This window comes from Synchiropus splendidus, chromosome 10 (assembly GCF_027744825.2).
Source record: "Synchiropus splendidus isolate RoL2022-P1 chromosome 10, RoL_Sspl_1.0, whole genome shotgun sequence".
NCBI lineage: Eukaryota > Metazoa > Chordata > Actinopteri > Syngnathiformes > Callionymidae > Synchiropus > Synchiropus splendidus.
In genome coordinates, this window is record NC_071343.1 from 1,605,406 (window position 1) to 1,625,745 (window position 20,340).

Below are 20,340 nucleotides of genomic sequence, written 5' to 3' on the forward strand. Positions count from 1 at the left end.
TCTGCTTCAATAGTGGTTCTCTCCCATCGTTGGGCTCAACATCTTTCTTCGCCATTTACTTTTTTTCTTTTTTTTTATGAGCTTGAAATTAATATGGAGGCAATTCCTTCAGGACATGTAAAAGGACTTGTCGGGTCAGATGTGACCCCAGGCCCTGAGTTTGACATGTGTGATCTACAGCGTCTCCTTGAAAAGACTATTGTACTGTGTCTGTCCCTGGGTCAGTAACACACTCCTGAGGCTGTACCAGAAATACGGTTCAGCTTGTGGATTTGTTGGCCACTCCAGGACAGATCGTTTGTACAACCGCCTTCTCAGTCTCAGGTACTTCGAGTTGCAAGGTACTTTCTCCAAGAGGATGAGAACGATGACATCTTTTTTCTCATCCATGAGCCTCTGGTGGGCCATGTAGAACGCCGTCTTGAAGCCACCGCTTTTGATGTAGCTGTTGGTCAAGATGAATACTGTCCACTTGCTCTTATGGATGCTCTGCGAGAGGCTGTCAACCGTGGGACAACCTGGTATCCAGTCCCGTTCCTCCAGACACAGTGTCAGTCTTCGGTCCCCACGCTCTTCCAAGTTAGTGGACATCTCCCTCCAAACCCACTCGGACACAGCGGGATCGTCTTTGTCGTATAAAACAAAGGCGTCAAAGACGTTGCTTTGAGAGTGCAAACGTTTGTAACCACGGAGCTTCGCCCAGCAAAAGTGGTATAAGTACCAGACATCCCAGAGGAAGAGATGGCTGGAGATGGACAGAACGAGTAGGCTGAGGACGGAGGAGGTCATGAGAGTGTAGAGTAAGATGGAGAGGTAGCTGTACTGACAGGCCTGCAGGTCAACAGAGATGACCGGGGAACCTTGCAGTGTGCCAGGCGCATCGCAGGTCACGTCGTAGCCCAGTCTTGGGATGGTCACCTTGGTTGTGTTGAGCCATCTGATGAATGAAGTGGCCCTACACGTGCAAAGGAAGCTGTTGTTGTTCAAAAGCAGTGTCTGCATCCCATTGACCACATCATCGGGGAAGCTGGATTGTTCAATGTATTGGATGAGATTGAAACTGAGGTCCAGGTGTGTCAAGTTAAAGGCGCCTTTTAGGAAGTCTGGTGTCAGTTGGGCAAGCTGGTTGTCGTGCAAGATGAGCTTCTTCAGGGACTTGGCAGAGGCCGACAGCGTGGCTGGCACTTCGGTCAAGTGATTTGTACTCAGATCTAACACCTGCAGGCAGGTTAGAAGTTCTAGTTTTTCCCAGTCAAAAGTCTTCAGTTTGTTGTTTCTCAGGTAGAGCTTTGACAGTTTGGCAGGTAGTCCGCTAAAGACCAACTTCGGAATATATGTGAGGCTGTTGTGAGAAATGTCAAGGACAACTAAATTGACTAGTTTCTTGAAATAGTTGAAGTACCTGCTGTCCCCGTCCCGCCACATCAGGTCCAAACGGTTATCTCTGAACTCCAAGTGCTCCAGCGACTCGCTTTCCAGCTCCTTGTTTGTGGACGTAGAGATCTTGTTGTGGTTCATCATCAGTTTCTTCAGATTCTTTAGATTTTTGGTAAAATTAAGCATGTGTGTGACGCCCTCCGACTCAAAGTAGTGGTTGTTGTGGCTGATGTCCAGGACTGTGAGCTTCTTCAGCTCCTGAAAGGCTGTGGAGTAGAGCAGGTCCAGACGGTTGGAGGAGAAGTCCAAATATTTAAGGTTGCTGAGATAGGTGAACTCTGTACCATTCAGACTCTGACTCATCAGATTCCCGGAGAGGTTGAGGCAACGCAGCTCTCCGAGGTTGAGGAATCGACTATGCAGGAAGAATATGTTGTTCCTGCTGACATCAAGAGTCTTCCCATAATCACTGCATTCTTGTTTGACAAAAGAGAGGAGGACTCCCACTTCTTTATCTTTATGTTTGCAGCTGCGTGCGTACTCATCGTATCTAAAGTAGTGGATCTCTCTGACATCATTGTTTTGGTGCTCTATGGCAGGCGACATTGGCGACCAGAACTCGGTCACCTTTGGGGGCAACCCCAACATCTCCTGGCCATCGGAGGGCGACGATATTTTGTTGTCAGAGAGGCTGATGATTTTGAAACTTTTTAGTTCCATGAGGATGCTCAGATTTGCCATTTTGATGAAGTTTGTGCCCAAATCTACAATCTCCAGGTTCTTTAAAGCTTTTAGAGGATCGATGCTCTCTGGTGGCAGCTGCTGGAAGATGTAGCCCTTTAATCTGAAAATTTTCAGGGACTTTAGGGAGGAAAAGTTCTTGCTAAGAATCAAAGTTTGGGGATACTGCTGAAGCTCGTAATTAAACGAGAGGTCGATTTCTTCTAGTTTGCCGAGGTAATAAGGAAAATTGGTTGACTTTATTTCACTTGATAAAAAGTTTGAAGATAAATCAAGCACCCTCAGATCTTTGGTACTGTGGAACCACTTCGGCGACACGCTTCTCAGAGAGTTACTTCGTAAACGTAAGGTCTTCAGTTTGGTGAGCATTTTGAAAGCCGAGCTGTTGATGCGAAGCGGTGAATTATTTGGGCAGGGGGTGCAGGGGAAAGGGGCGTTGTAGCACCGTGGGCAGTTTCCGCTAATGTCTAGAATCTCCAAGTTGGTGAGATTCTTGAAGTCCTCTGCTGTGACCGACTCAATGTTGTTGTTGTAGAGGTATAACTCCTTCAGGGTGGCCGGGAGTTGATGTGGGATGAAAGATAGGTTGTTTGACTTGAGGGACAGCAGCGTTAAATTGTTGAGATGTGCAAAAGTGCCCTCCTCGATGCTGTAGGACACGTTGCAGGGGTTTCGGTAGTAACAGTTCTGACCCAGATAGAGGATTTGGACATTGGTGACGTCAGAGAGGTTTTTTCTGGAGATATCGTAGATGTGATTGACCTCCAGGCTCAGCAGGATCAAGTCAGAAGGGAGGCCTCTCGGGATTTCTGAGAGCTGGTTGCCATCCAAGTAGAGAGCACGAAGACTCCTCAAGGTGGAGAAAGTGTCGTCATGTATGATGACGCTCCTCGTACATATGTGGTCTTTGGGTCCGATCTTGATGGGCACACAGTTGCACCTCATGTCGATCTCGGTGAGGTTGTGCAGGTCGCTGAAGGAGCTGGAGTTGAACTCGTGGATGTGGTTGATGGTGAGCGTCAGATTGGTGGTCTCTCTGGGGATGTCGGGTGGTACGTGCACCAGGCCTCTCTCTGTGCAGTCCACCGTCACAGCACTGCTGTTACGGTCTTCGCTCACGTCACATGGCAGAGTTTTGGGATAGTAAATGGTAGCAGCTGTCATTGTCAGACAATCGCACAGACCCAAGAGTATGACACACACCTGCACAGAAACAAGTCATCGCGTCAGTCAGCTGGTTCTCCATTGATCAGATGATGCACATAGAGACACAACAGCATGTTCATCCTATTCTCAAGTGGAGGAAAGTGGATTGTCTGGATGTGTTTTGGAAGGTTCTCATTCACCAAAGTCAGGATTCAAGCACTAGACTTGGAACTACTTTTACAAGTACTTCACTTGGATTTGCATCTTGATTTCTCCTTTAACCCAGAACTCTCAGCTATCCGGGTTTGAAGAGGCTGGTGCTGTTGCTGTGCTCCATGGGTGACATTGACCAGACCAAGCTAGAATGCATTACTGCCTCGTGTGGTCTTTCCACTTCAACGCTCTCTATGCTGTTTGTCTCATCCGGTATTCAAATTTGAAGTGGAGCTGAACAGAAACTAGGTTCAACTCAGAAAAAGAGCTCGGCCCAGGCCACAGCCTTAAGTCTGTTGGATCTGAAGCTTCTCTTTCATCGTTGTTGTTTTTGAGGCTGCTGGACTCGCATTTGGTTCCACCTATATATCAAAATGTTCCGAAGTCCAGAAGGGTTTTGGCAATCAAGTGAGACATTTTCAAGACCAATCTAGCAACTTTCAAGCAGATGTTTGTGACTATTTTGTATTGCTGTTGTCTTCAGCAGGCAGCTGCTGTATGCGGTGCCGCTCGACCTCCAGGCAGCAAACGAATCATAGCCATTATGCAATTCAGGTGATTCTACGATCTACGACCGCCAATAGAGACTTTCCTTTTTGAGGCTTCCTGCCATTTGACCTCTATTGCTTTAGACATTAGAACCCCCAATGGCATGAGAAAGGTATTAGACCTGCAATACCTCTGTGTAGTTAAATAGTAAAAAAGTCAAATCAGTCAATTTGTTTGACTAAACTACTGGTATTCATAGGTCAGCTTGAATTACTTGAGACTTCGTAGTCATTGACACGTTCGTCGTTCATTCTCTCATTCATTCTTTCGTTCGTGTCCCCATGCCTCACTGCAATTCTTAATCGACCAAATGGATGTTCCCAATTCAGTTGGTCATAAATGACAATGACTGCTGTCTCATTTAACTGCAGATATGAAGAACATTTGGCATTTAAAGACCTTGAGTTAGGAAGAACAATCTTACCAAGCGGAGCGCCATTATTCACGCACGATGGAGACGGTTCAGTTCATCAGCAGCAGCAGGGAGAAATGAGATGGTGTCGAGGCAAAAAAGGAGCTGAAACTCACAGGTGCCAGTGTGGGGTGTTTATATTTACACAGCGTCACTTCCCCATCAGCTCAATGCTCCATTTTTAACCTTCATAACTGCATTGTCAAGAGACCTCAAACTTCAGAAAGCTCATTTTTGATGAACCTCTCTACAATGCTTCATTTGTAGGTCGTGAGGTACACGGTACAGATGACAGCACAGGGCCGTCGTGTACAGAATATGGGGTTGGAAACGACATGCGAAAGCATCGGAAGAAACCCATGCACTGTACGTCGGGCCGTGGTTCGTTGGACCAGCTTTTGAGCGCGCTAACAAATCTCAAAAGCGTATTCCAATTTTATTTTAACAGTAACGGAACATGGGGATGCCAAAAACGACTGTAATTGTGATGTCGCTACAGCCTCTCACGCTGCACCAGTGCAGTGTGGGTTAAGGAGGAGGTTGCGAGGAGCACAGTGAAACCATCCAGGCTTTGGTGCTGTAAACGTGTTTGGAGCGGCGGCACCATGCTAAGGGAGGGCATGTGAAGTGTCGGTGGCATGGTTGGTAGCACTTTACCATAATGACTCCCAGTGCAGTGGGATTGATCGCCCACTAGGGGGATGGAAGTGAGACGGGTGATGTGCATCTAAGGCTGGGAGACTTCAGAAATTTGGACTCTGAATGGCCTTAGGGTGGAACATACCTCCACTCCACGTAGAAATCTTTCTTGTTATTTAATGGCTTTAAAGCAGAGTTCATTTAAGATTCATCGCAAATGAAACTCTTGACAAAACTCTTCCTTTAAATTACATATAGAACAGAAAACTGCTGTGCGGTTAAATGAGAGTAAACATTTTAATCTACAGACAGCACTAGAACAAATCATTCCAGAGAATTACAGAGCTTGTATTTCTATTTTATACTCGTTCCAACCAGCAAGGTGACATTAGTTTTATAAGCCTCGGACTGTTGTGATGAACTCAACACGGTACACAATTACGCAACTGTGAAAACTGCAGCTACAGAATGGAGCGCCATTTTTAATGCAGGAGCACTGTAGGGTCGAGTTATTGTTTGACTCTAAATTATTAACCGTCAGTATGAAATTAAACATGGACCCAGAAATCTTTTCCATGAATAATGCAGTGTTGGGGGGGAGGTGTGCGTTCAGATTCCGTCTCACGATATGAATGGAGAAAAAGCGCTCCTCATCCACGTCATTAAATTTGTCTTGAGAAACGAGAAACACTTGGACGCAAAATGTGCCGTCTTCTTCAGCCAGTAAAGGGTTGATGCTGACGGAGCACATTCATTCATGGGTTCGCAACTGGGGTCCAGCGCAGCGACTCCCAAGTATTTGTTTCTTTAGCTGCACTAATATCATGGAATCATCTCTGTGGGTCGGCCTAGCGCTTATCATAGGCTGGATTAAACCTGCCTGATGGCTGTTAGTCTCGTTCTCCATCTCGTCTTGGTTTGACATGCATTTTGAGAAAAGCTCAATCACCTGTGAGAGACTCGGGGTAGATCCACTGCTAGATCCTCAGAGGATAGGGAGTTGGAGGAGTTTTGGGGAGAGAGGTCTGGGCCTCTTCAGCAGATAGATGCATGAGCACATGAGCGAGTAAAACAAGATGACTTCCTCCAAATAAAGTCCTGAAATGTACAGTGGCTGGTGGACAGTACTCGGACAGTACAAAAACTTTTCTCATCACAGAGGTGGCCATGCTTATCCGATTGCACTGCACACAAAGAAAGACGAGTCATTTGCTGATGATGTTTCAAAACGTTTTATCTCTGTAATGACAAAATAACAAAGTGTACACAGTGTTATACAGTAAGTAACTTTAAGAGTATTTACTGTGCAATGAGCAGAACATCTCTCTCAATAATATACACTTTTATTGTGAACAAAGATGCTTCCAACAAATGAAAAAGAATAATAACACATTGGTTGTTATATTTTTGGCTGAGGGTTATAGGATTATTATTATATAATCTTCTTAAAACTTTCATAAATTTCTCCTTTACAAAATAAAATATAGTGTACACAAGGCATTGTTTTTTCCGGCTGCCATTTGCATTGTAGTTTACACTCACCTCTGTTATATGGCTTTCAGATCAGTACACCGAACCAAACTGCTTATTTGCTGAGCATCGTTGTCACAAAGTGAGTGAGTGAGTTTAGAATAGTGGACGTGGTGGCTGAGTGGCGAGTCAAGGCGCTCACACTCTGATCGCTGGGGGACACCACTGCAGCCTCTTCTGCAGCTTTCAGCAGACACACATAGTTGACGACCACCTCGTCCACCATGGCGACCGCCTGGCGCCGCTCGCTCTCCACGCCCAGGCCTTCCAAAAGTGACATGCAGGCTTGTGCGAGGCAACAGAGTGTGTGGAAGCTGTGCGTCAGAGTGAGCAGCAACTCCTCCGGGCTTCGATACTCCACAGCCATCTGACTGCAGGAGTTGCTCAACATTTTGGCCTGTGAGATGAGCAGCTGCGTGACGTCTTCGTCGACCCCTGACCCCTGACCCCTGGGCACGACACTGCAGCGCACCAAGTTCATGATCTCTAAGGCATCGCTCTGTGCAAGTGCAAATCCTGTCTGTAGGCTGTAGGTTTTCCCCTTCATGGAGTTAACACGTGACAGCCTGTCTTCCAAGCTCATGCCGCTGGTCGCCGCACCTTTTCCGGCCACGCTCGTTTCCTCCCCGCTGCTGTGGACGGTGGATTTTCGCTCTCTGCTTTTGTCGTCAGAATTTTTTTTGCTCCGTGTGAACCAGCAATTGAAGGGCCTATGGCGCCTACGCTCAGCTCCGTCCAACCTCGACTGTGGCAGGGCAGCAGAAGGCCCCTCTCTCGGCCTCACACTTGATGGGTCAAAGGTGATCGAAGCTTGGAATGAACTCTGGGCTAAAGCCTTGGCAGAGAATATCTTCTGAACTTTGGAGGCATCTTTAGCTGACACTTTCTGACCTTCTTCTCGCCCGGCTAGAGTAGCTTTGGTCTTATCTAACAGTGACTCCAGGCTTCTGGTTCCTGGCATGATGGTGCTCCAAGTCCTCCTGAGAGTGCGGCTCTTGCAAGGCCTCCTGAGGCTGCCGGCCATGAGATCACAGGAAGATTTGCTTGCGGGGAGGTCTATGCCTCGTCGGTCAGGCTCGGGTCCAGCCACTGTTTGGCCGCTGGGCTGTGTGCTACTTCGTAATGAGGATGGTGACATGGCTGTGGCGGTGGTCTCATTACAGCGAGCTAAGGATGACTCTTCCCCAACCTTCTTCAGCTGTGTCCAAGCTACACTAGGGGCAGCAGGAGAACAAAGACAACTGTTAAGCATCCATTAGACAGTTTTGTGCAGGCAGTCAAGGAATCCGGTAAAAAGCGACACTCAAGCCGAAGGAAGCTGTTCGTCACTGGTCCTCACTTCCTACTTAAGTGATGTGAAAACCAGCTAAATACATGATTTACACAAGAAAAGGAAGAGGGTGTGAGAAGTTGCTCTGGTTCCTCTTCCCACGTTCCCTTCGGCAGCATTCTTTTTTTAGTGTTGTTGGCCAACTGTTTGGTTCACGTGAACTCAATCCTTGACTCAGGATTGTTATCTGAGTTGGATGTTTGAAATTGTGTTACTGGAGCACACGCTGCTCCAGAACAGCGTTGTAGTTGACCCTCATGACTGTGTGGCAACAGAATTGTTCACCGTGTGGGTGCGTTTGTCCCCTTTTCTGAAAAGTTTCCAACTTGTGGACCTCTGCACAAATATGCAGTATGAATGATCGTCATCTACCAAGTAAATAAGTGTGAAGTTTAATTCAAACTCAGCGCAGTGAGTCGGAAATGTGGCGCATCCGACGTTCAGGTAAACAAGGTTTTAGCTTGAGTGTCAGGGAGGAGACGCTGAACCATTGCCCGCTTGCTGGATGTGGTCGTGCCAGTGAGCTTGCTGCTCTCCCCAAAAGATGTGTAGTGTCAGGAGAAATGGTGACGCAACTTAAAAGAACGAGGGACAAGTGGTGACCATCGCCATCTGCAGCCATCCTTATGCTGCTCTGCAAGTTTGCCTCAAACAGGTTCTGAGTCCGACTGCAATACTCTCAGCTTTCAAACGTAAGCAAACAGAAATGTATCATAAAAGTGGCAGAAAGTTGCAGCGGGGTTGGAGACTGGCCCAGAGATGGCACTGGTGTTTGACCCAGTGACCCAAGCATCGCTACAGAGCCCTGGAAGTGACATGCTTATGTTTATTTTTTTTTGGAGGTGACATGCATGACTTTATTTTTTTAGCCTGAGATAACCGTTATCTCGAGACAAAACTGTTATCTGGTGGTAATTAGTAGAGAAACAATTACTTCCTGTAACCACCATGTCTCCCATGGCTTTGTAACTGCTCGTCACCGTTGTCATTCGCTGTCTGCAAGTCAGAATATTGCTGACGGCAAAGTCAGTGCGCTTTTAACACTCTGATCAAGTGCCTTCTCCTCAAAGTAATACCACATGTGGCATGCATGACTTTATTTTTTATCTCCCGAGATAACAGTTATCTAGAGATAATTTGTATCTCCGGATAAAAAATAAATAAAGACATGCATGTCGCTTCCAGAGACTCGTAGTACCACATGTGGTATTATTTTGAGGAGATGGCACTTGATCAGAGTGTTAAAAGCACACTGACTTGCAGACAGTGACTGACAACGTTGAGTTACGAAGCCATGGGAGGCAGCATGCGCTGTCGTTTACGACTGTATCTTGAGATTAAAATGATCTTGAGATAACCGTTGTCTCGAGATGCGCATTATTGCGAGATGCATGTCACTTCCAGGGCTCCGTACATCGCACTCGTCTCACGCAGTATTTCTTCTTTCTAATTATGTCTCATTTGACTTGATGTCATTGACCCTTTAAATGAGCGCCTTCAGACGGAGTTGGGGTTTTCTAAATCGGATAAATATTTGTGGCGTTATGATGATTCGAAGCGCACAAATACTGCCAGGACTTTTAGGCCACTATGACTTGAGTGTCGCTCTTTAGTTGTAGATCTCCTGTGTGGTTTTACCTGTGGTTTCCTTCATCTTTTTGTGGGTCCCTTCCCGTGCCATCGACGGCTCGGCACTGGTGACAGCGTGGATCTTCCTCAACAATGTGGGGTCGATGACGTGGCCGGCTTTGCCTGTCTTCTCCTCAGCCGTGGCGTAAGCCAGCCCCTTCAGCGACGACTCTGACAGCACATGCATGTTGTCGGTGGTGCACAGGGGCGAGTCCATCGGTGTCACACAGCTGCTACTGCCAGTGCTACAACCGGCGTCTATGGAGGAGCACTGTGAGCTCTGTAGTGAATGCACGCCCTCACTCTGGATGGATGACATACGTTTGTTCACATGATAATCGTACAACCGCGTGGCCTCTTGATCTGAGTGGGGGATTCGGACTTTCTGCTGCTCGCCATCCTGTTGCGAGGTGTCATCTGCCTCAGCGGGCGCTTGTCCTTTGGCTGGGGAGTGGAGATGTGCATGTAGCTGCTGGCTCCCATCCTCCGAGTCCTGCTTCTCCCCCCTCACTGTCAACCTGTTTGTGTGGGAAGCTTGTGACTCGTTCACACATTCTGGAGCAGGATTCTCTCTCTCCATTTTGTTCACCGGCTCTCGCTGCTGCCATTTTTGATGTCTCTCTTTGAAGTGAGTTCGGCCCAAATCCAGCTGGTTCATGTAGTAGGCGTCTCTCACAGTGAAGGCATTATACTTCCCGACAAGATGAGGCGGTTCCTCTCTCGCCATGTCCTGACAGGTCCCATGTGACCTGTCTGAGGAGTCTCGGTGGATCCTGCTCTCCGGCTCCCTCTGCTTCCCTCTCTGCCGACTCATCATGGAGCTCATGTGCATCTTCGTGAAGTATTCACTGACTGATTTGATCTCCATCGTTTCCGGTTCCATCTCGCCACCGTCTGAGTGGCAAAGCTGGGACGGGGCGACAGCAGAGGATTTGGGGTCCTCTTGGTTCTGCTTAACAGTCTTGGCACCACGCTCGCTCCTGGCATCCGACCTCTCCTCGTGTCCTTGGTATCCCTCCGCCATGCAGGAACTCATCCTCAGGTGGTTATCGGAGTGACGCTGGGCGGCGGCCAGCTCTGAGCTCTCTGTCATCTCAGACGAGTTTGTTTCATTTCCAGAATCTGACGACTCGGGACTGAATGCTCTTGATATTTCTACACCTGTGAGTCACAAAGAACAAAAGCTCTGTTAGCAACGAAAGGAGGAACCCAAATGTGTGACAGGACGGTGGATGAAGAATGTGCCTCGTATACAGCCAGAATCCTTGAAATGGAAAACAAAACTGATAAACTCATGCGAACCACAAAACAAATGCATGACTGAACACAAATGAAATGAGAAAAAGAGAAGACAAATGAAGAACAAAATGGGCTTTATTGCAAAACAAGATCAGTGAATGAAAAGTGGATGGCAGGACAGTGTTAGTGAATAAATGTGACAATAGTGTAAGGAGGACCTGGGCTGCTCTCCGACTGTGCCGGGCTCTGGTCTTCGGACGCAGCAAGAGCTTCTAGAGCCTGCAAAGTGGACACCATTGCCGTGTCCAGCGGCTCCACAGGTCCCTCTGCACGGTGGGTGGGCACCGAATCAATGAGCGACACAGGGATAACGTCGCAGGCCCCCTGGGGCCCTTGTTTGCCGACCCCCGGCTGCTCGTCTTCGTCGGAACTGTCCCTGAATCCTGGGGGAGGGGCGGCGATGGCCAAGTTCAGAGAATCCAGGAGGACATCGTTGTCCTCCTCGTTATCTGCACCCTCCGGAGGCGGGGGAAGTGATGTCAAGTCGATGATGTCATCACTCGACCCAGACAGCGACAACAAGGTTGGCTTATCGATGTCACTCATGACCAGGTCTTCCTCGCAGCTGATGTCATCATCGTCCTCCGCGTCGTCCGTGGTCTCTGCGTAGCAGATGTCGTGCAGAAGCGGCTCCTCGATGCATTCGGCAGGACCAAAGATTTTAGTGGAGTACGGATACCCGTCCTCTATGGCGTCCATCATCTTGAAGTCCTCCTCCAGACGCCTGTACATGGGGCTGTGATGGTCAATGATCTCGGAGCTGTCGTCCATCAGTCTCTGATAGCCCAGATTCTGGGGGTTTACAGTGTCCAAAGAAGGATCTCCAAATATGAAGGAGACCTTTGCACTGCTAGCAAAGTCTTGGGGATTGGTTCGTGGAACATTGAGGTACGTTTGGGAGCAGGCAGCCCGACAGCAGTCTGCTCTCTTGGCCATATGAATGGAGTGCTGAGGCTGGTGGATCTCGGAGATGTAGACAGACTGGCCGTCGTACCGCCCGCAGTCGGGATATTCCCCCTCCTGGTCCGAGAATTCCTGACTGCACCTCTGGCTGGTTCTGTCTTCGTAGCCCTTGTGCGGGGTGCTGTACGTGCACTCGATGGGTTGGTAGTTCTGCTTTAGTTTTGTGGCTTGGCCTGGAAAGAGGAAGCCAAACTGAAAACAGGCTCTGACAGTTGTGTATTTGCAGTGCCGCTTCACTACCATCTGCAGTCTTTGACATGTTGAAAATGGATCGCCGAGAGTCCACCAGTAGTCTGTAGTAGCCCGCGGTCAGACAGGCCAGATTCATGGCGTCCACAGATTGCATTAGGAGAGTGATGGGCTGTGAGAGAGGCAGACGCCGCAGTTTTAATGGCTGCAGAACAGACCGGCATTATTTACATCATCCTCTCGAACCTTCACATCCAGGACATGGAGCTCCACCCGGACTCGGTTCTCGTCCTCTGTGTACATCTCAATCCTGTTCACGTGGCTGAAGTCGGCAAGAAGTGCCACCAGATTTGTTTTGGTGTTGATCACATGACTGATGCCGTATTTGGGCCCCACCAGCAAGGTCACCTCCGTGTGCTTTTCTCCTTGCTGTGGAATGGGAAGATGCCTTTACTGACTGCAAAAGTTGAGTGACTAATACAAGTTTGACTCACTATGAGTGTGGACTTGAAGACTCTGCCTCCGTACAGCCTCAGGTCACTCAGATACTTCAGATAATGGACCTTTGCTTGCAAGGCCGTGAGCTAGAACGAGGAAGTTCAAAGTGATGACAGGTGAAAGTGAAACGTCTTCCAGTGTTTTTAATTTGCTCCCGTGAAACACGGAGATGACAGGTGTGCACATGAAGCTACCTTTTTTCCCGGTGGCACCAGGTTCTGGTTGGTTTTGAGGATGTGAGTAAGAGCCTTTTTGATGTTCTTCTCCTTCATGCTCGACAGCACAGCAGGAGGCAGGAACAACGCCAAGCCCCACTCCTTCCTGCAAACACAGACTTCAGAACGTTACCCCGTCGATCCTTCATTTTACAATGACCCCACATCGGTCCCTGGAGCTCCACCAGGAGATGGTGCTGTCCATAACTGATCAGGATCTTTGTGAAGACGGCACTGTACGTGAAACGCGATCCACTTACTCAATATATTTGAGGGAAACTTTCTGGGACTGCTTGGTGTTGATGGTAAGAATGTACATTTGCAGGGCAGCCAGACGGAGAGCCGTGTCATATTTCAGCTCTGACCCGAATCTCTCCAGCACCACATCGTTACAACTCTGGAGGAGAGAGAAGACAGGGTCACGTTTCAGTCAATGCGTCAAAGCTGCCGGGAAACCCACCACAAATCGTCATGCATCATGTGTTTCAGCACATTTCCCACACAGGATTCTAACAATTAACCGATCAAAGGAGCCAGTCCAAACTGGTGGATCACTCTGGTGTCATCACTGAGCTCTGCCAAAATTTGCTGCTGACACTGTTAATATGAGCCAGTCGAGCAGTTGCTGGTGTGTAGAGCAATGAAAAGCCGGTTGCAGGACGCTCCTCAGTAGAAATGGTGCGGTCGTGTTTGGGTTCATTCTGAGCCTCAAGACGACCACACAACCAACAAAACGCATGGCATGAGACACCGTGGAACGTCTATTCTGACTGGCCCCTCCACCTTGCTGGGACCAAGCACAAGTCTGATCGTAATATATACCTATTTAATGAAGAACATGAGCTGAATTAAAAGGTTTGTGTCGCTATACCCTCACCTGGACGTAGAGGTACTCGAACGCCACGGCGTCTCTCCTGAGCAGTTCTAAAGGATCCTTTGGGACGAAAGTTATTCTGAAAAAGCACTTCATCTTATGAGAGCCGGGCCTCTGGGTCACCTGGAGGGGGATGGACAGAGTTAAAATGAGGGAGACCTCTGGAATCTCATTTTACTCCTGCACTTATGAGGAAGGGAATGTTGTGCTGTTTGTCTGGATAGTTACGCTGTGACTGAGGCTGCTGTTTCAGGAAGCGGCTGATTTTTTTTTTTGTTCATATTCCAGAGCTGGCTGCAAACAGGATCCTGCGTCTCACCAACAAAACCCTCCAACCAGCAGTCGCTCGGAAGCTCAATAATTAATGTGTTGCGTCTCACTTTGACTTTGACCCAAAAAAAGCCAAACCCAAGCACTTTCTGGGGGAAACGGCAGTTGGCACCGTGGGAGGTCGGGCATGTGAATGGTGAAGATCATATGTGGACCTTCCTCTCACCTGAGTTAGCATTTCCTGTTCATGCAGCAGCATGAGTTTGCTGGCCGATCCCTCGGCTCTCTGCTCCAGCATGAGGGAGAAGTGCTCAATGCTTTTAATGGACAGCTTTTCTTGCAGCGTCAGGATCACGTCCTGTAACAGACACACGGTTACTAAAAAGGAACACAACCAAAACTCGATGTTGAGAACTCAAGCTGCACATTTCTTCAATAATTCAGGAGCAGATCACAACTGTTGGCTGCGGCATGTGAAGAAAGGGACACCTAGTGGTGGTTGAAGGGAACAACATGCACCTCATGATGCACAATGTCAAACATGCTGATGGTGCATTTACGTTTGTTCTTTAAATGCCCAGAGAACTGTTGTGTGTTTGTCAGTGATAACACCCTCTCGGTCCCAAACGTCTGAGGGCTAAATCTCCAAAGATCAGGTCGCCTGAGATCATATCCCCGGGGACTGTGTGTGTGCCGAGTACCTGCAGTGGCTTCAAATATGTGTTAGCAATGACTTGTTGCTCAGTAACGTTGCTGTATATTTTTATTTGTGGCTGCGTTGCTGCGTTTCATGCAACCTGCAGAGATTGACTGGTCCTCTGTGTGAGGGACCTGAGAGACGGTGACTCGCAGCCAGCGGTTCTATACTGCACTCAGTGTTCTCGCTTTAGACCCGCCCACAGACTGACCTACTTTCGTAATGTTACTTGAGACACGCAGGGTAGTCACTTTGGCAGTCGCCTAGTCGTGTTGGTGTGACGTACAGAGATGGTGTCAGAAGTGGGATGGTAAGTGGGAGTCATCGACTTGATTATCCCAGCAGTCCACTGAGAGGCAGCTCCAGGAGCGGATGGTGTCAGATGTGGGATTCCACATGAGGCCATTGGAAGTGTGAAGAAGTGAGCAGAGATCCTCTCTGAGCTGTGACGCCCTTAATGGATGTGTGTGCGAAGTAACATGAATGATTGGTTATTTTCATTACGAACCTGGCCAAATGATCTTAATAACCAGAGTGAGTTTTTGTCACGGCAATCTATCTGGGCGTTATTTTTTCCCTTGTTTATCCAGGGCAAACGTCTGGTATCGATGCAGCTCTCTTAAGCGTATTAACTTGGCTCCAGTGTGGATCACGTTGCACACCACTGCATCACTTCACAGTTCGGGAAGCGGGACGGGTTCCAGCACCTACCTTAATGGATGTGTTGCTGTCAAACTTAAATGATTTGGTCTGCCCGTTCTCCAGGTACACCTTCAGAACGTTTGGCATGAACAGGAGGGAATTGTCCTTCACTGTGTCCTGCAGGTGGACCAACAAATACAATAAATCATGAGGCACCTGGAAGATGAGCGCTCCTGTTCTCAATGCGGATCATGGTGGCGCAGAAAAGTGAATCCACTCTCGTCTCATCTCTCCTCCTGCCAAGAAGCTAGAATGACTGAATCCAGAGCCACTTACAGGGACTTGGCCGTTGATGATAACCTCCTCGGCGAAGCGGACTTTCACGGGATTGGTCTTTAGTTTGGCCTTTTTGGCGGCGCTGATGAAGGCCGATTTGGGCGACTGTGGAGCAGAGGGTGGCACAAGAAAAGTTTGTGATGAGTCATAGAGTCCACACAGAGGAGCTTCGTCTTCCTGTATGCTGCCGAGGCGAGTGTGTCGCCGTCGCCGGGCCTGTAAAGAATGGCCTAATAAACAGAAGCAATTACCGTCTGGATGAGAAGGGCTCTCGCTCCTCTGGGTTTTATTGAAAAGCACACCCACTTATTTCGGTTTTCAAGTTCGGTGGCTGCGTAAGTGGCTGTTTTCACATGCTTGCCTTTTGAAACTCAACATAATGGTGTGAAATGGATTAATTGCAGATAATATTTGCCAAATGTGCTGCCGTGTTGCTGAGGGAACAGGTCCAACGCGACACCAGAGGCTGTGAGAGCCAAGTCTGAGCATCGACTCGTGCATTGACTAGTGCACGCTGATTGGAATACAATACATGCGTTAAACTGCAGGCCTGGGGGCCAAATTTGGCCCACCAGGTTGGATTAAAACTCTATCGACAGCTTGTATTACTACCAACAAAGATCAGTGGTCAGTCGTCCAGCTGGCTGAGATTATCAGTGTGGACGATGAATTCCAGGCGATGGGAACTTGCTGAATGTTTCCGTGCCTCACAGAGAGGGTTTTCCATCAACTCCAAACACAGAGGCAAGGATTTTGGCCCCTAGTGTGGCTGCCTTTGACACCCAGGGCCTCGTCACGGGACTTACTGGATAGGGCTGGACCACGGTCAACAGGATGGACTCCTTGCAGCTCCTGGAGGAAGACAGATGTTTTCATGAGACACACAGCAGCTTGGCGTAAAATGCTGCCTAACAGGAAGCGAGGACTATTTCAGACAGAATATATGCGTTATTGGGTGATGTATCGAGGGTCGATCCACCAGCATTGTTGACCTAAATCCCGACGCTCCTAACTCAGAACAGCCTCTGCTGGAACGTGAGCTCTGAGCTGTTTCTGTCCTAAAATGAAGCCTTTCTTTCCTTCTTGATCCATGAACCTCTTGCTCTTTAGTTACACGAGTCAGTTGTTAGCGGACCAAACGCTGGACTAGTACCGTCTCACCCTGGTTTGCTGTCGTACCTGACGAGGTCGATCACCCTCTCCCTGGGCGCCGTGCTGACTGCCTCATCATTTATCATGATGATCTCGTCCCCCGCGATCAGCTTACCTTCCGAGGGACCCCCTGCCAACAAGAGCGCGCGGGTTAAGAGGGAACAGAGCGGGGGAGTGAAGCAGCTCTTCACTTCAATGGCGGCTCAGTCACGTTCTGCCGAGGATTTTGCAGCCCTGCTTGTGTGAGTCACGGTTTAGGAGCGTGGTTTTACCTGGGGTCACTGAACGCACCACGACTGGTTTCTCACTTCCTGCGACGAAGCCAAAGCCCAGCACCGGGTCTCGTCTCATCTCCACCTTCCGGGGTGCTGGGGGCACAAACTTGTCTCCATCGAGACGAACCTCCTCCAGGGAGTTGCTCTGAGAGACGTGACTGCAGAGACAGCAGAAGAGAAATCACTGCATGCTCACGTTGTGAGCTGAGGCGCAGCAGAGAGACGTCGAACACAAAGGAACAACACGTTTTGAGGAAATTTCAGGAAAGGAGAACAGATGATTCCATGTCGTTACATGACAGTACTTTAAGGTGTACATGAGTAATCTTCAGCTTATAACCTCTTTATTTATGGAACCATTTCCACGCTTCTTTCCTTCCAAATGTTTTCTTTTATTTACACCTGCATCAGTTTCCACACGTTTGTTGTTTCACGATCAGAAAGCCAGTGCATGGGACCTGAAACTGAAGCTTGAGGTTTGGACAAGGGACTGCCACATGTGGTGACCTCAGAGTTCAGTTCCATAGCTGAGTCATGACTTCACTTACGGACCATAAGTGACTATAAATGACAAATGTGACTTGCACAAAACAAGCAATTGTTTACTTATAAAGTATGGTATGTTGGTATGTTTCAGTTGTGTGCACATATATTTCATAGCTAGCATAATCAGTGAAATACTGCAGGAAGCATGTCTGCGTTTCCTGTTTCTATTGAGCTGAAGCGCTTCCACTCACACGGGACGTGTCTGTCGCGGCTAACAAACACCTCAAACAGTGGAACCTTGAAGGAGAGGTTGAGGCGGCTGTGTCTTCATTTCAGTGCTTCACGCCCGACGTCTCTCAGTGAAGCTGCAGACGTGTTTTCATGACGACCGGGGACCGAGTTTGCGAGGTGATGATGAAGTACATTCAAACTTTGCTCGTGCTAATTTGATCGAACAGCACCAGCATCTTTTGTCGAGTGGAAGTTGCTTTTTTTTTTTTTTTTTTTTTTTTTTTTTTTTTACTCACTGGGCTGGAAATTTGCGGGGACGGTTTTTGGTTCCCGCTGGACCAGAAAAGTCTTGGTCCACGGAATGATTGAATCCATGGCGATGGTTGTGTGGGTTGCTCCAACTTGGCACCCACAACTCCGCTGGTTCCGCCTGGAACGACGACAGTGGAGCTGAGCAATTGGTCCGCTTCAACCAGCTCTGACTGGACCCTGCGGTGACCTCAAGTCAAACCGTAGCACCCCAGATTCTCCCCAGCCAATGGAACCATGACATGACCTGTCAGCAGGTCTGTGGGCACTGGAACTGCCCTCAATCCCGCGGTTCTTCTCATGAAGGACACGCTCCTCATTCGTGTCTCTGTGACTCGAAGCGTCGCCCGACTCTTTCTCCACCACATTGTTGGTAAGGCTTGTGCAGCTTGGCAGGAGAGGCCGTTGCTGGTTATTTTAAACCGTCAAATCTCACGCAGAACCATGGCAGCATCCAAGAGTCTGTGTTCTTGAGCGGCTGCAGAGCTTCTCCGTATGGTGCCGACACTGTTGGTTAATTAAAGCTGTGGGCTCCGGCAGACAGTGTGTAATTCACAGTTAGTCTTGACACGTGTGCTTTTCACCACCAAATAATAACAATTAATCTCTCACGGCACAAAGGCGCCGTCAGACGTGTCAGTCGCCGTCACACACTGCAGTCTTCATTCAGAGATTTTCTATAGAAACACAGGGAGAAACACAATAAAACCCTTGTGTTTTATCCGTTTTGATTTGTGCGACTGCCACAGTTGCAGCTTCAAAGATGAGCTTTGGAGAGTTAGCCTCCCAGAACATGCTCTGGCGCTGGTGACCGGATTTAAGCTCCATTCAGGAAGAATCCAGCATTTAAATCATGAGTCAAGTTAAAGATCTGTCTTTCAACCTGGAGAGTCGGGGGCGCCAGTGAGGACCCTGGAATGGGACGCTTTTTCATGAGCTCCTGCTAAACCCGACCAGCTTCAACAATATTTTGCTACCAACTATTATCTCAAACACCAAAAGGAAGGAGCGACAGCAAGGAAATGGCGCCAGGTCTACACAAATCCAAATATGACCCGTCGTCAGGTGCGAGGCGTCGCACAGCTCCGGCAAAAAACGCTAGCCAATCAGCATCTGCGTCCAGAGAGGACAAGAGCGACAACAGATACGGTGACGCTGAAAACTGTAATTATTTAGATAACTGCAGTGGTGTGATATTTAACTCAAAAGCTGAAATAAAGACGGACAGTCGTCAAACAAGCACCAAGAGAATGTCCTGATTGGAGGGAAACCCGCAATCTTGTTTTGGTTCCATCAAAAACCTGCTGGTTTCTCTGAAGTATTTTTGTTCCTGCCTCCACCTTCAGCTCATGTTTCATCCTGCGCTGGTGCTGCCTGTTAGATTTCCGTCCCTACAAACGTCTGCAGCACCAAGACAGCTACGCAATTAAAAATAATGATCTCGGTTGGGTTGTCTCTTTCCGGGGTTGGATCCAAAATATAAGCCCAACTACCGGCTCACCGGGAGCTCGGGCTGCTCTCAGAAACACGGAGGAAGAGAGAAGAGAAGTTTCCAACTACTGCAATAACATTATTAGCATCATGAGTTTGAGAATGACGAACGACTCAAGTTACAAAAGTCGCGACCAACAAAGAGGTCCACAGTGAAGGTCAGGATCCTCCAGAGATCTTCATCAATACTTGAGCATCCAGTATCACGGAACGTAGCACTGATCACGAGACACACGGTGGCGCTATTTAGAGTCACCTGTTCAGTAATATAATACAGTGGTACCTCACTTTTCGAATGTCCCGGAATTCGAAGAAATTGGAGTTCAAACAAAAATTTTTCGCTGGAACGCCCCTGAAAAATGCCGGAAAAATCATAACGTGCGCTGACCCACGACTCGCTCTGTTGTTGTGTATAACGCAGCCTCTGTATGCAGGCGTGTCCCGTTAGTTCCATTTACTGACTGTTTTTTCTTCATATTGCGGTGTAAAACCTTTCCTGTCTCCGCACTGGACCGTGGTAGAGTGTCACAGGGGAGGTGCTGGAGCGCTCACTCCAGGGTTTGATGTCCTGTTGTGGGCTGGAGCTGGGACAGGGATGAGGCGAGTCTGGGACAGAGCGTGACTTGGTTTATGACTTTGTCACAGCCAAACTGCACAGAAGCGCACATTCAGAGCTGGACACGCACCGGGCACCTCTTCACTTCTGGAGAGACGTCACTCACTCGGCAACCCCTCCCACATGCAGCGGCCACACACATAGAGGAACAGCCACCTGCAGCAGACACTCCACATTCACTCCTACAAAAGACTATTTTAAGGCTTGGAACGCATTAGTTCGTCTTCCATT

At 48.5% G+C, this 20,340-nt stretch overlaps 2 protein-coding genes across 3 annotated transcripts in view; both read right to left on the reverse strand.

Moving 5' to 3' along the window:
- Positions 1–10: 10 nt before the first annotated feature.
- Positions 11–6,535, reverse strand: tlr7 (toll-like receptor 7). Its single transcript, XM_053876772.1, is given in 2 exon segments — positions 11–3,330; positions 6,356–6,535. Coding segments are annotated over 2 exon segments (3,336 nt in total). The 3' UTR covers positions 11–174.
- Positions 6,289–20,340, reverse strand: part of frmpd4 (FERM and PDZ domain containing 4) — a 38,550-nt gene continuing 24,498 nt past the window's right edge. The window contains exons 4-18 of one of the 2 annotated variants that reach the window (XM_053877915.1): positions 16,974–17,134; positions 16,729–16,831; positions 16,356–16,401; positions 15,550–15,654; positions 15,283–15,390; positions 14,101–14,232; positions 13,608–13,727; positions 12,991–13,127; positions 12,710–12,836; positions 12,512–12,601; positions 12,264–12,446; positions 12,069–12,189; positions 11,024–12,001; positions 9,576–10,727; positions 6,289–7,816 (exon numbers count right to left, since the gene is read on the reverse strand). In XM_053877915.1, the coding sequence (XP_053733890.1) occupies positions 6,663–7,816; positions 9,576–10,727; positions 11,024–12,001; positions 12,069–12,189; positions 12,264–12,446; positions 12,512–12,601; positions 12,710–12,836; positions 12,991–13,127; positions 13,608–13,727; positions 14,101–14,232; positions 15,283–15,390; positions 15,550–15,654; positions 16,356–16,401; positions 16,729–16,831; positions 16,974–17,134 (4,717 nt within the window). In that variant the 3' untranslated portion in view covers positions 6,289–6,662. The remainder of the gene's footprint in view (positions 7,817–9,575; positions 10,728–11,023; positions 12,002–12,068; positions 12,190–12,263; positions 12,447–12,511; positions 12,602–12,709; positions 12,837–12,990; positions 13,128–13,607; positions 13,728–14,100; positions 14,233–15,282; positions 15,391–15,549; positions 15,655–16,355; positions 16,402–16,728; positions 16,832–16,973; positions 17,135–20,340) is intronic. The other variant, XM_053877917.1, reaches the window with a different exon arrangement.